This window comes from Neolamprologus brichardi, chromosome 1 (genome assembly GCF_056152115.1).
Source record: "Neolamprologus brichardi isolate AB-2024 chromosome 1, ASM5615211v1, whole genome shotgun sequence".
NCBI lineage: Eukaryota > Metazoa > Chordata > Actinopteri > Cichliformes > Cichlidae > Neolamprologus > Neolamprologus brichardi.
Genome location: NC_142104.1, coordinates 37659293 through 37675331, shown reverse-complemented (window position 1 = coordinate 37675331; position 16039 = coordinate 37659293). Strand labels below are relative to the sequence as shown.

At 42.5% G+C, this 16039-nt stretch overlaps 1 protein-coding gene across 3 annotated transcripts in view; it reads left to right on the top strand.

Annotated features, from left to right (window-relative positions):
* The first annotated feature begins 344 nt into the window (after positions 1-344).
* Positions 345-16039, top strand: part of ksr1b (kinase suppressor of ras 1b) — a 62757-nt gene continuing 47062 nt past the window's right edge. For 2 of the 3 annotated variants that reach the window (XM_087841638.1, XM_035911375.2), the window contains exons 1-2: positions 345-393; positions 1033-1265. In XM_087841638.1, coding sequence (XP_087697764.1) covers positions 1071-1265 — 195 coding nt within the window. In that variant the 5' untranslated portion in view covers positions 345-393; positions 1033-1070. Of the gene's footprint in view, positions 394-941; positions 1266-16039 lie in introns of those variants that run through there. The other variant, XM_087841641.1, reaches the window with a different exon arrangement.

The following is a 16039-nucleotide window of genomic DNA, read 5'->3' as shown; positions in this document are numbered from 1 at the left end:
TATCCCTGTCTGGAAAAAATTCTCTTTGAGAAGAATAATTTTTTACTGCGTTTCCTGCTTGTTGTCTGTGCAGTGGCTGCTCTCTTTCTCTCTCACCCTCACTCTCTTAAACTCGTACCTCCCTTATGCTTCTGTGTGCGTGCATGTGCTGGGTCTGTAACCCCTGCCCCCTTCCTGCTCAGTGGACCAATACCTGTTTGCAGCGGACACTCAGACGTCACGTAGTTGACCAATCACGTACGACTTGAACGGGGTAAAAATCAGGGGGCGGGGAGGGGGAAAAAGCGTATCCGATTCCTAGGCAGGAACCGGATTCTATCGTTCACTTCAAAGTGCCGGCTCTAGAGCTGTTTGTTCCTGACCGACACGACACATCGCTTGTGTGAGCTTATGGTGGGTACTTTAATTTGCAGTCTATGGCCATTCCACCCAAATCACAACATTGACAACACTCCGATGGTCGCACTCATTCATGCTTTTCAAAAGTGACGAAAACATTTGAACGATATTTAATATTTAAGCTAGTTGTACTTTTTTTTTTTTTGGGGGGGGGGGGGGGGGGGTAGCTCCTCTTATTTTTTCACGTGTCAGGTTGCAATACGTTAAAAGTTTGAAACTTTTACTTTGAATGCGAAAGGTCTCAGTTTCCGGTTTGCTCCACTTTTTCTCGTTTTAATTTTATCCTTAAGAACAAGCTGGTTACAGAGACAAGCTGGTTTTTAGGTGTGTTTTTGTTCAAATCAACAATAAAACAGGGAAAGTTTTCATGTTATTTGGGAAACATAACCTGTTGAAGAACCGACCCTCAAAACATACATACACATATTGCAGCTTCGGCTACTTTATATTAATTATTCCTAGTACACAGACACAAGTTAAACGAGGAGGTTTTGCTGCTGCATTTGTTTTATTCTTACATATCTTGGTGAAAGACACTGAACACTAGTAGCAGCTGAAGTACAAACACGGAAACTTGTCAAAGCATGCAGTGTTTGGAGGAAGCGCTGACGGCAGTGTGCGAAACGTCTTCAGGTCGCTGTTTATGACATAAGTCGCGCCAATGTGGTGGAATGGACGGAGCTGTGGACAGAGGAGACAGGTCGGCCCTCAGCAGCACGTCGAAACCAACAGGAGCTCAGGAAGCTCTGCACCAGTGCCGACTCATCCAGAATCTGGTGGACATCTCGATTAGCAGCCTCCTGTCTCTTAGGACAAGATGCGCCGCATCCAACGACTTCACCCGGCGGGAGATCCGTACTTTAGAGGTACGTTTAAGATCCAGAGGTGACCCGGGTTTCTACCAGCTGTTTATCCAGTCTTTTGCTTTTTTGAAAGCAGGAGAATGATTGTATTGTATTCGCGATTTAAAGACATGCTACGCCATGTTATCTCCTAGATTCCGTGACATAGAAAAGGTTGTTCACTTTGCAGCAAGTTTTTATTTATTTTTATTTTATTTTTTTTAAATTACCCTCTCATATTATATTTTAATATGACTGTAATAACTATGAAAGGGCGAGGTGGATGGGGTGGGGCTCTCGAATTTAAAGTTGGGCAGTCACACAGGAGTTAACTTTAGCTTCAAGTGCAGGTTTCTTAAAACCTTCAAAGACATATGCCACAGACGGTAAAGCACAGATTCAAAACAAACAAAAAATTATAAGGATGAACTGAATGTAGCTTCTTCGGGTCCAGGGTGCTCCTGTCAGTCATGTGCCTGTCTTCACTACTGTGGCTTTCTAGGACTCTTCAGGAGGTTAGCATTTGTAACATGTACTTTTCCTACAGTGACACCTCAAATATTTACTTTATCTCAAAGTCTGTTGCAACATTGATGGACACCACTTCCTCCCAAGGTACAAAAAGTTATTATGTGTCCCAGATAGTAAATGCAATATCTCAATATGCAAGTTATTGTTTATTTTCTGCAAAGCCATTCCTGCATTTGCCACCAACATTCCAGTTTGCTCAACACAGCTCAGTTCTGTTAAGCTAAGGAAAAATAAAATGTCTTTACATAGCACCAAATAATGACACAATTCATCACTGGGCCTTTTACATAGTAAATTTAAAAAAAAAGTAAAGTTTATAATATTATAGAAAGAATCATTTTGAGTTAGCACTTTAGCACTCGATAGTAGGGAATCACTTTAATATTAACATTTTAATAGCTCACGTGACTGTGAGCTGCCTTTGGTTACTGAAAATGATCTCAAATTCCTTGAAGATGTAAAGTGAATATTTTGACAGCAATTAGCACTTAGGTTTGTATTATTATTTGTGCACATCAAATCACATATAAAATTGTATGTTGAACCAAAGGTTAGTGGTTTGATCCCTGGCTGCTCCAGTCTGCAGGCCAAATATCGTTGGGCAAGATATGAAACCCGAGTTTCTCTGCGAAGCATCCATTGGAGTACGAATGTGTGTGAATGTATGATAAAGTGCTTTCAGTGCTCAGATATAGTAGAAAAGCACTATATAAGAACCAGTCCATTTACCATTTACCACCTAAGTATATGGCTGCGTGAGCTGCTAATATGCCAGATACACAATAAATGCACTACTTGCTCAAACCTGGTACGGTGCAGAAAGTTAGAATAGACAGACCATCAGTGACTCTTAAAATCTTATCAGAGGTTAAACAAAGCATAACAATGTTCCTCATAGTCTTTAAGGTTCCCATATATAAAATGGATTATTGTACATGTGTATGTGTGTATATTTACACACATAGGACTCTCAAGCTGTGTGTTGCTATGTAGTATCTTTGCTGTTCGTAGGACTGCACTCTTCTGGACAGAGATCTCGGATGCCAGGGACCACTGTTGCTTAACTTTCCACATTGTTGGTATTTCTCAAGCTTCTCATGTTCCTTCTTCCCGATGTTGCTATCACTTGGTAAAGCTACATGTATCATTACGCTTCGTTACTCTGCTTGTCCACCTTTACTGTGTCTGTTGTTTGCCATCACCAGTTTGTCTGTCTGTATCCAGTGTTGGGGAGTAACGGAATACATGTACCGCCGTTACGTATTTAAAATACAAAATATGAGTAACTGTATTCCGTTACAGTTACCGTTTAAAAAGGTGGTATTTAGAATACAGTTACTTTGTTGAAATAAATGGATTACACGGCGGTACTTCCCTGTTTCATATTGTGGCGGGTCAGGACTGTTTGGGTTTTGTTTGACAGCTACGTTCTGTTGTTCCAGGCGGCAGCGTTACGGTTGCCATGGTTACAGGGTGACGCTCTCTCTCTGCGTGTTTTCTGGGTGAGAGAGCGCCTGTTGTTGTTGTGCTAAGCTAATAGGCAGAATGCTACAGGTATAGCTCTAAAGAATGTAGCATCATGGGCAGTGTAGTCTGTGCTGCAGGGAGAATGGACTGCCATACACGTTATGTTTCTGTGAGTGAGGGAGGGAGAAAAAGGAAAAGTACGAGCTGTCATCGAGCAAAAACGGGAGCTGGAAGCATGTAAATATAATAATAACCACTGCAGCCAAGAAGAGTGCCTGACGAGCCCAGTTGTAAGTAAGCTATTAAGACTCGACTGTACACCGTGTTCGTGTTTTCCTCCAAAAACAATAAGTTCTGTTGGAGCAGCCTGTCAACGCACCTCTCTGTCTCTGGCAAGCAAGGTTAACCCAGACAACAAAGTAAAGCTATTTTTCGGCTATGAGCCCGACACAGAACCCACCGTATTAGCCAGAGGTCCCTTTACTACGGTTCGGAGCCGCGGACCTTCAGTAACAGTAATAAATCACAGCAATAGTACATTCATGTAGTTGTAAACAGCATGATAATATATTAAGTAATCCAAAGTATTCAGAATACGTTACTCTCATTGAGTAACGTAATGGAATACGTTACAGAATACATTTTGGGGCATGTATTCTGTAATCTGTAATGGAATACATTTTAAAAGTAATCTTCCCAACGCTGTCTGTATCTGAAAGTTCGCAGCAAAAATTTTCTGGCACAACTTCACCTGCTTCCAAGGTGCATGGAGAGGATGAAAGAATTCACAAAGCAGGAACTCCAGCAACACTTGAGGGAAGATGAACAACTTTAATATTTGACCAACGCGTTTCAGCTTGTGGCCTTCATCAGGGTCACCTAATGAAGGCCACAAGTGTGAGACTTTGATATTAGATAAAATGAATATTGATAAAGTTTACCTTTATGTACAGAATCTGAATATCGCAAAATATTTTTAAAAATTGCAATAATATCGTATCGTGCGTTAAGTATTGTGATAATATCGTATCGTGGGATGTATGGTGATTCCCACCTCTACTAGGTGCACAGATATTCCTATATACTGTGCTAGCCACTTGGTTATGACGTTCCATATATGTGCTACCTGCTAGCATCTTGAAACCTGCAGTTATGTGCTGGATTGTCTCAGGGGCATCTTTCCACAGCCTGCACCTGGGGTCTTGCCTGGTGCGGTAGAATCCAGCCTCTATGGCTTTTCTGCTTAGCGCTTGTTCCTGTGCTGCCATGAGTGGTTTTGCTGTGTGACAGTCCAGTGTTTTCCTGCAACTCGATCTCAGTCACTTCTTCTATTTGCTAGTGGTACATACCGTGCAGTGGCCTGTCCTTTCATGATGTTCCTCTTCTTGCTCCTCCTCCTTGAATTCCTTATGGTCCTTTGATCATGTACAGTTCTGATATTCCAGGATCCATGTGGGGAGCATTGAGTCATAGGCTTTCTTGTAGTCAATCCAGGTGATGCATAGGTTGGTTAGTCTGGTCTTACAGTGAATGCTCTGTTTACCAGTAGCTGATGTTTTGCCCCTCTAGGTGTTTCTGCCAGTTCCCTTCTGAGTCCTGCCTTATGTCTGTTCATCTTAGCTAGTATGATGCCTGAGAGGAGCTTCTGCCCACATAGCAAGCAGGTCTGGCCTGGATCTGGTATCAAGACGGCACTGCTGGCTGACTTCTGGCATGATAAGACCTATGTCATCCAGATATGGGCCAGGCTTGGCATACATGGCACTGTCTATGTGATGGCATGCCATATATAGCTCGATTGTGATTTTGTTTATGTGGTCCAGGCCCATAGAAAACAGGTCTTCCCTGGATTCGGCATCAAGGTGGTACTTTTGACTGACTGGTGTCATGGCAGGGTGTATGTCAACCAGATGTGGGCCAGGTCTGGCAATGATGGTATTATTTATGTTCCTATTAGAGCAGGGCGATAAGACCAAAAATATTTATCACAATATACATTTGAAAATTTGCGATAACGATATAACTGACGCTATAATTGACACCAGACAAAATACTTTACAACTCCACAACTTTATTAGTGGAAAAAAAAACCCGTCAATGTATTTCCACTTAAACAAGCAGCTGTTTTTTAAGTGCATTAAAGTTATATAAAAATTTAACAGTGCAAATGCAAATTCCTTGCTGACAGTTTAACCAAAAAGGTATTTCCAGTGGAAATTGGCCGACATATCCTCAGCATAACCATGTATAATATCCACAAAACTTAAAAAGAGGTTATACACACACAGTACGGTAATATTATGTTGAAGCACAGTACGTATCACTCCGCGAGGCTCCGCCTACGATAGCTGTATTGCTCCGACAATCCATCAAGCGGTGCAGCTTCGTAGTTTAGCAAAGTCGTACTGAAACATTTGACAAATTTTCAAGCGCCGTGTACATAAAATCGTTTCGAGGTCAGTAAACACAACCAGAGTTCATACATAAGGCACACGGGATTATAAGGGGCACTGTCGATTTTCAGAAAAATGAAAGGATTGATTTTAAGTGTGCCGTATTTTCCAGAAAACACGGTAATAACGACGGCCCGCTAGCATGCTCTACCAAAAATAGTTATTTGTTGTGTATCTGACGGACGAAAGCCAAACCAGTTCCACACCAGTGAAGTTGCAGCATTTTTACAAACCAGTTCTGGTTCATCCGTTTCATTCAATGATCCGCTTTCCCCCTTCTCATTCTCCGTCGCCGCCATGTGCGTATGAAAAGAAAGGCACTGCGCATGCGCGTTTTACCCATATTCTATCGCCATATTTCATTTTCTTATCGTTGTCCAACATTATACCGGTATTACCGTGAACGGTATGATATGGCCCAGCCCTAGTTCCTATTTTCCTATTTTAGTTAGAACACCCAAATGCCATGTTGCAATACTATACAGCTATGGTAGCCAATGTTTTAAATGCAGGTTTGACTGGTTTGTGAGTGTACACTTTATCCAAAACCTAGTGAGGGTTTACTCATCATTGCCAGTGGGTGACTGTAGCTCAGGTAGAGCAGGTCACCTACTGATTAGAAGGTTAGTGGTTTAATCCCTGGCTTTGCCAGTCTGCATGTCAAGAGTGTGAATGTGTATAAATGTAGTTAGGAGGCACTCAGTTTAGAGAGATTGTGTTAATGTGGCATGTTGTATGGAGCACTTTGAGTAATCCGGGAGACTAGAAAAGCACTATGTAAGAATCAGTCCATTCCCTGTCTGAATAGAGTTTTGTCATGTTAGTTTTGCGCATGTTGTTATTACATGGCTTTAAAAAGGTACACATTAGGCTGACATCTGGGGCCAGAGCTGAAACTGTTCTGGGCCAGCACAGGACCACCGGTGTGTCTGCAACTGGCCTTGTGCTGGCCCATGTGTGGGCCACATCTGGCAAACCAGATCTGGGCCATACCAATTTTGCTATGTGGGTGTGTTGTGGTGAGGTACATTATTGGCTGATAGTTGGATGAGACCAGTGCCTTCTGAGGATCCTTAGGGATCAGGACTGTCTGCCCATTCTGGTTGCATCTCATCCATGGAGTGCAGTTAACTTCTTTAGCCAGTAGCTGTGAATAATATCTGGGCATCGTGCTTTCCAATTTTTCATACTTGAGACCTGTTTTTTGGATGTCTGCCACTGTGATGGTTACTGGACCCTGTTCAGGGAGGTTGCTATGGCCTGCTCTTAGCTGCACTAGCCACTGAGCATTGTTATTTTGTGTTATGTCCATCTCTCATATCATCTTACGGTGTTTGGGTTGTATAAAAAATTCTACAGCACATGGTATAACACACACACACACACACACACACACACACACACACACTAGTCTTTTGTCGAAATTTCACTACAGCAACTCAAAATGGTACTCATTAGTTTATTGCCCCCATATACTTGTGTACTTGCATGCATGCCAGACAACGTCGGAGCATGCTCTTAATGAGATGACAGTCTGTGTCCTGGGGGAGCTCCTGGACATTCTTAGATGCAACCTGAAAGTGTCAGATGCTCAAAATGAACCAGTTCTCATCTGTGAAAAGCACAGGGTGGACCTAACCATTTTGCTATTCTATGGCAAATGCCAGTCCGGCTCCATAGTGCCGGGCAATGAGCACTTGGCCAACTGGAGGACATCAGGCCCTCAGGCCATCCTCATGAAGTCTGTTTCTGCTTGTTTGTTCAAAGACATTTGCACCAGTGGCCTATTCAGTGTCATTTTGTTTTTCCTTTTCCCTGAAAACCTTCTTTTGTCTAATCATTTCTTAATAACATTTACTTTTACAATAATGTATTATACAGCAGTTGGGAATACATTTCATTATAGTAGATATCTTTCTGAAAGTGTCTGTAACTAAATTTAAGAATATAATTCCTCCACCGTTACCTACTTCAGTACCATGTGTCAAAGCAGTGCAGATCAGCTACCTAAACTCTACTCCCACAAAAGTCGATTATCTTGTTAAAAGTGTTACCTCTTTACTGCATACAACCATGGACAATGTGGCACCTCGGGAAAAAAGTCTCAAATCAGAAGTACTTGACTCCCTGGTATAATTCTCAAACGTGCAAAGCAGATATCCTGTAATCTGAAGAGGAAATGGGGTCTCACTAATTTAGAATAGTTTTGTTGCTCTATAAAAACCTCTGTCTAGATCGAAGAGCTCACTATTCATTACTAAATTTGAAGAAAATTGGAACAACGCCTAGGCTTCTTCCCACTGTGCAGTCAGAGCTCTGTTAAGCCAAGCATTCCTTTAACCTCCTAAGACCTGAACTCTTTCATGGCATGCATTTTTAATTTCTCTCTGCCATTTGGGCTGATTGGGACCTGATGAATGCAAAAACAAGGATTACCTGAGTTTTTTTTTTTTTTTTTACCTGATTCTTGTTTCTGAGAAAAATGAGATCCACATATGAGGATATTCGTTTAAAATTTCGATAGAACAGTGGCAGCATAATGGCCTCGCACGTGGAAATCAGGCCCTTGTAGAGCAAAATTTAGTATTGTGGACTAGCCAACCCAAAATGTGATGTCCAGGTCCTAGGAGGTTAACTTTAACTAGTAATGAGTTCATAAATTTTTTCACAAATAAAATTTTAACCATTAGAGTAAAAAATATTCAGAACTGTGTTACAGATGTATCATTTTGTACAGCTGTTGTTGATACTCTTGATATTTTTTTAGACTTTTTGTCCAATTGATCTCTCTGAGTAACTTTCATAATCACTTCCTACAATTAATCAGTGTGTCTATTAGACCTCCATTCATACAAGACTGCTAAAAGATGTCCTACCAGTCCTTAAATATCCATCCATCCATTCGCTTCCGCTTATCCTTTTCAGGGTCGCGGGGGGCGCTGGAGCCTATCCCAGCTGTCATAGGGCGAGAGGCGGGGTACACCCTGGACAGGTCGCCAGTCTGTCGCAGGGCCAACACACAGGGACAGACAACCATTCGCACTCACATTCACTCGCACATTCACACCTAATGGCAATTTGGATTTTCCAATTAACCTATCCCCACAAGCTGCATGTCTTTGGACGGTGGGAGGAAGCCCTAGTACCCGGAGAGAACCCACGCAAACACGGGGAGAACATGCAAAATCCACACAGAAAGACTGATGGTGGAATTGAACTCAGGACCTTCTTGCTGTGCAGCAACAGTGCTAACCACTGTGCCACCGTGCTGCCAGTCCTTAAATATGATCGGTCTATTTCTATTAATGGGCTACATATCACAGGCCTTTAACACTGCAGTAATTAAACCGTTACTTAAAAAAACATCACTTGACCCACCTGTCTTAATTATAGGCCAATCTACAACTTTCGTTTTATTAAAAAAATATGGAACCTCCGTTAATGGTAACAAGCACAAAGATACTATTAATGTCAGGCAGGATATGCTGGGGTGCACATTCCCCCTGATACCTGGCCAATAGAATCAGGCTATGACTCATTCTGGAGTTTTATCATATCCCGTGTGGTCAGCCATCCGGTTGTACTGAGCTGTCTGGAAAATCATTTCTTGGTGGCATTTTGGCACCAACAACTGGGTGTGAGTAGAAGAATAGAATAGAATAGAATAGAGTAAAATGTCTTTATTGTCACTATACACATGTACAATAAGCTTACAGAGCATCCTCCTACTCAGTGCAGACAGGTGGGAAAGAAAGGGGGGTGCACAGGTGCACAGTTCTGCAGCACTATATATATATGAACAAAAATATTGATCAAAAATATTAAATGTACAAATATACAAATAACTGGGAAAAAAATAGTGTTATATATTTACAGTGTGGGCTATTGCATGCAACTTAAGTGTTGCACAGTGGTGATGGTAGTTGTGTAGTCTGTATATAGGGGTCATTGGGATTGGGGGGTGAAACCGTGTTGTCAGTGCGCGTGTGAGTTCAGAGTGGTTGTGGCTTTTGGGAAGAAACTGTTCTTAAGTCTGTCAGTCTTTGGGCTGATGCACCTATAGCGCTTTCCTAAGGGAAGCAGGCTGAACAGGTCAAAACCAGGGTGGGAGCTGTCCTTGATGATTTTTGTTGCTCTGCTGAGGCAGTGTGGTGTTTTTTAAAGCGGGCGAAGAAGCAATTAATCTTCTGCCAGCTACTCAGGTTTTCTGTTTTCACAGCACAGCCTCTGTGGTGTATGCCCTGCCACGCCTCCCATGTGTTGTTGCTGGACAGGTGGGACTCTATGCTTCTTTTATGGTCTGTCTTGGCTTTTTTAATTCCCCTTTTCAGATCAGCTTGAGCAGCCCTGTACAAAGCTCTGTCGCCCGACCTGAAGACAGCGTACTGGCTTTGAGTAGTGTGCGGACATGGCTGGTCATCCATGGTTTTTGGTTTGGGAAAACCCGAATGTTTTTGTCCACAGTCACATTTCCGATACAGAGCTTGATATAGTCCAGTACTGATTTTGTGAATGTTTCTAGGTCCTGGTGTTCAAATATGTTCTAGTCTGTCTTTGTGAAGCAGGCCAGGACAGGTTGTAATAGTCTTTGTGGTAGGCCTGGACTGCACCTGAAGGGGTGTAGGTTGGTGAGAACAGGAGGGAGAGGTGGGCAGACTGGGGGAGGGGTTTGGCTCTATAAGTGTGCTTAATGTTGGAGTAAACATGATCTAGAGCAGGGGTGTCAAACTCAAATACACAGTGGGCCAAAATTCAAATCTGGAACAAAGTCGCGGGCTAACATTAATATTTATTGAAAAAAAATCTTCCTCCAGATATGAGAATTAATCTTTTCTTATGGACTCAAACAAGTTTTGCTTAAAAAACTGAATATGGAACAAGCAAAGCTTAATACTAAACAATATATATATATATTAGCTGTATAATACCCAGGGCTCGCAAAATTTCAAAATCCCTGGTAGCCCTTCGGGCTGGGACTCTTCAGTCTTTGGTAGCCCAAAATAAATTTAAGTAGCCCGAATAAAAAAGAGAACAATTTTTTTGATTGATGTTAATCAAAAAATTGTTGAAACACAAATTACAACATTGTATAAAAATTACAATCATCAACTCAAATACTTGGTTCTAATTAAACAGAAATTTCTATGAACTTGTAAGAACTGTAGAACATGAATCAGTCTGTGTCAGATCCTGAATTTGAATTTTCCACTGAAGTCACGGGTTTTTGAAGTTTGCAAAGACTGCTAAATTTTGCCAGTGGTAGTTCACTCTTTGCAACATAGTACGCTGTTCTAAGCAGATTTTTCAGGTTTATTTTTAGTATGTTATTTGCAATTGGTGTTTGTTCTGGGAAAGATATTGCAGACTGAGCAATAATGCATTTCTTGCATTTCTCATGGGTTCTAACGGGGGCCTTTCTTAAAATTACTGGTCCCAGTAACAAAGGCGCTTGTCGACTCAGAAATCGAGGGAAAACCAACAACACACCCGGCAGAACATTATGTTATTTACACGGGTGCACATAAGTGGTCCGCATGTGCGCATTCGCTGTCAAAATAAAAGACGCGCACCAGATAAGAAGTTGCAACGCGCGTTTGCGTCCATATAAAAGGCTGTTTTTGTCCGCTAGAGTGGGATTTTCACGGCACGTTCCGCACCACATCTGTGCGTTCATCATTTGTTTGAAGCCAGCTCACCTCCTGCAACCACTTTTCCGAGAATACGTGCTTCTTTTATGGTTCGGACTCCTTCTGACATTTCTTTGGAGGTGGAGGAACACCAAAGTAATTGTTTAAAGGAGTTTGCTTCTTCAACATCTTTAAGAGTTCTAAACAAATGTCTGTCCTCCTCCAGAAAATCTTATGTACGCAAACACGCGTTGCAACTTCTTATCTTGTGCGCGTTTTGTATTTTGACAGCGAATGCGCACCTGCGGACCACTTGTGCAGCCCTGGTTATTTAGCTCGTCATATTGCAGCCACAGAAATTCTTTTGTCCATGAAACCATAAAGCTGCGCTTTCTTTTTGCCTCATAGTCTGATTTGTCATAACTTTTCCGTTTTGTGGTAAGCTTTTCTTTGGCTGTCCCTTCTTCACCCTGACCTGTCTTATTTGGCTCAGCAGAACTAAAATATATATCCTGCTGCTTTTACACACGCACTCACATAACGCTCAGCGATTCTCTGTGCGATCAACCTCTCACATGTTTAAGCTTGCTGCGGGAGATTTCACTTGTCATGTTTGCATAGTAAGCTAACGATTGATAAGACGATGTCAGAGGAATTGGTGCGCAAATTATCGTCACTCACCAATCAGTACTGTCGCTCTCTATACACAGTTCAGCGATTGCAAAGTGAAAGCAAAAAACAAGTGCAAATTCAAACGCGATTTCAATATGTCACATACTGACAGTGGCTCACCGATGCCAATGACATAATTACCCAGCTACATTTCCGAAAGAATGCAAAAGCATTGACATACATTTTTCCTTCCTATGATAGCCCGACGGGCAGGGCAGAGATAGATTTTGGTAGCCCGACTGGAAAAATCGCTAGCCCCGGGACGTCGGGCTAGCGATTTTGCGAGCCCTGATACCAGTAGGCCAGCTCTAATAGTAATTTGGTATGGCTTCGCGGGCCAAATGTAATTAGGCTGCGGGCCAAATTTGGCCCGCGGGCCAGAGTTTGACACCTATGATCTAGAGTGTCCTCTCTAGGGCTGGGCGATATGGCCTAAAATTCATATCACGGTATAATTTGAAGCATGTGCAGTAACGATATATATCACGATATATTCTTTTCTTCTGTATAACGTATTTTCCACACTATAAGGCACACTTAAAATCCTTTAATTTTCTCAAAAATCAAGAGCCTTATGTATGAATTCTGGTTGTGCTTACTGATCTCGAACCGATTTTGGCATGCAGAAAAAAAATGTTTTAGTACAACTTTGGTATGCTGCACCGCTTGATGGATTGTCAGAGCATTACGGCTGCCGTAGTGAGGAGCTTCGCGGAGTAATCTGGGTCTTAAACTCCGTCCCCCTTCAGGTCCCAAAGTCAAACGAACACTAACAGTTAAAAACGGTCTAAATTCTTTCATCTTTAATTAAATCATCAGCGTTACTGCTTTATCGGGTGTAACAATTAAGTTTTACATCCATGCATCCATGAAAACAGAATTTATTAAATTTAACGGAGTTAGAAGTTAACAGGAAGTTAGCTCGCTAGTTTACACCTAAACATGATATAGCATGTTCTGACTGAGAGATTTTTGAAACTAATTAAAACGTACAGCTCTGCTACCACTTCCAACATAAATGAAGACAGAAAACTAAACAGCAGTGGCATTTGCAGGGTTACTGAAGTTGGACTACCTGGTATATAATGTTGTGCTACGTGATTGCTAGCGACACAGCTATGTTAGCATAACATTAGCACAGTGAAGCTGAAGGATGAACGCTAACTTTTTTTCCACTCGATAAAAGTTAACGTGAGGGATTCTGGTGGTCAGGGACAAATGCAATCGCATAACAGGATGCTATTACACGGGCCAAACTTCAGTCAGGAGGACAACTGAGATTATTCATCCACAATACAAGCTTAGTTATTAATATACTGAAACAACATGGGAATAGAGCAGCTGCAAGAGAATTCAACATTAATGAATCAATGTTACGGAAGTGCAGGAAGCGCAGTTTTTGGCTTTCCCCATATTTCAAAAGTGCTTCATCTCTTTGCCATGACTGTCGCCCGCCATAATTTGCAGATGATAATGGTTGTAGCCGCTGCGATGCTTTTGACCAAAATAGCCGCAGCTTGATGACATCATCAACAAGCACTATCGCGATAGAGCGATATAGTCAAAATCTCTATAGTTGGCCAAATTTATATTGTTTCTATCGTATATCGTTTATATCGCCCACCCCTAGTCCTCTCCCCTGGTGGGACTTTTGACATGCTGATAGAATTTTGGGAATACAGTCTTCATGTCGACCTTATTAAAATCACCGCAGGGTGGGACGCTGGTGTTCGTTAATGGTATTCAGCAGGATGGATGTTTACATTGGCATCAGGAAGAATGTACACAGCTGTGATAATCACTACAGTTAGTTCTCTTGGTAAAAAAAGAAAAAAATGCCAGCATCTTACAGACATGTACTTGAGGTTCAAGGAGCAGTGTCTGTTTATAATTGCCCCATTGTTGCACAAGCTTTCGGGTATTCCCGGTTGAAACCAGGTTTCCGTGACGATTAAGGCACAGCAGTCATGAACTTAGCGATTTCCCACTTTTTGCAATTCCAGGTCATCCATTTTATGCACAAGGGATCTGGCATTGGAGAGATATAGGCTCAGAAGAGGTGGCTTGTGTGGTTCATTCCTTAGCCATAGCACGACGCCTGTTTGCTTCCTCTCCCACCTCCATCTGTGCTGCCTTCTAGATCCGACATCAATCCACGGAGAGCCCGGTGGTCTCGCTATGTGATCTGGGATGTTATGCATGTGATGAAAGACACACGAAACAAATATCTGGTACTGGTCACCGATGTCCCGGCGGGTGTAGCGAATGTTAGCAGAATGTTCGGGATCATCTCCCTCCCCCATCCTGTGGAGTGTCCCTGTCACTTCTGGAGGGAGCAGCATAGGTGCCGGAGAGGAGCCCGCCCGAGCAACCAGGCCTTCCAGTGTTTTTGTCTGGCACTTGGACTGGTATCGTAGTCTCTCCAGCTGGCACTGGTGCACTGTATCATGCTACCGGTGCATGGCGGTGAGGTCAGCCACCATCCCAGTTGATGCCTCCGCTGACGGCAAGGCTTGTGCTAGACAGGTGGCTACCACTATAACATGTATGGGTTACTATTGAACGAGCACAACACATAGGGCAGCCTTTGTTGGGAGTTCTTTACAGTAGTCGTTACACCAGTCACAGTCACTTTCTCTCATTGGCCCTGCTAGCTCTGCGCTGCTTCTACCACTCCGCAGTGCGTTCCTCCAGGTCCCGTCATCTTTTAATGTGCATAGGGCTCATCACCTAACAGAGTGCTTTGGTCTCAGACTGCTGGCTTATTTGTGGTTCCTAGGAGGCAGGTTCTTCATCTTTTAGACCCGTTGTCTGTGGAACCAGCTCACAGTAAGCTGCTGGCGGCTTCCCATGAATGTTTCTTGTTTGCTTGCTAGCTTACTGTCTATTTGCTAACACACCGCTTGTCTTGTCTCTCTCCCATCACCCAAACCAGTTGTGGCAGATGGCTGCCCCTCACTGAGCCTGGTTCTACTAGAGGTTTGCTTCTTGTTAAATGGGATTTTTTTCTCTCAATTATTGTAAGTTTTTAACCTTACAATATAAAGTGTCTTGAGGCACCTGTTGTGATTTGGCGCTATATAAAATGAATAGAATGGATGTTTGTAAGGCTTTGGCAATGCTTCTCTTCTTCCTCCTTGCATAAAAGAGAGTAGATGTCCTGCTGATGGGTTAATGACCTTCTACCACGAATCTCCTCCATGTTCTTAAGACTGTGCTGGAAGACAAAGTAAATCTTCTGGGACCTATTGATGTGCCATCCTGGAGCCGCTGGACTACCTATACTGTAGGGTCCAGGTGTTGCCTCATGCAGTAGTGACACTGACCCTTTCAGTCAGAAAAGTAAATCCATTCCTGTTTTGGTTTGGGTTATATTATTGTTGCCCCTCTAGTGCACCTGTTGATTTCATTAACACCAAAGCAGTTAAACTGATTAAAAACTTAACTGACCAGCTCAAGATCAAGATGGTACCAGATGGGCTGGTCTGAGTTTTTCAATATATTTTGTGTGCATGTGAATATGCGGTGCAACTGAGGAGTAGCTGTTACTGCTCACTCTCTTGGGGGCTGGGAGGAGCACCAAGTGCTTGTTGTGTGTATGTGTAGCAGGAGGCTAAATTTAGCTGTGGCTCTCCCCACGCATTATGAGCAAGGCCTGTTTGGCAAGAAAGTCAACTGACTTGGAAGACAGTGGGAGGAGAAGAAGGACGTGTTCCTCGTCTGGCTGGCCTTGCATGTTATAGGGCAAAGGTGTTTACAGTTGGTGTAACGCTGTCTGCTCATCACTTCGTTCTCTTTCTCCCTTTCCTTTGGCGAATACTGAATTCAATTTCAATTCAATTTTATTTATGTAGCATAAATTCACACGTTTACCTCAAGGCACTTTACATTGTAGATATACAACATGTATGAGATTGTTGGTAGGTTTTTATTTATCTGAAGTCAAGTTATTGTTTGTTCAAGCCAATATACAGATCACACTTGACAGTTGTTGCTGGAATTTCAGTTAAAATAATTCTGCAAAGGTAGATTTTGAGGGGACTTTGAA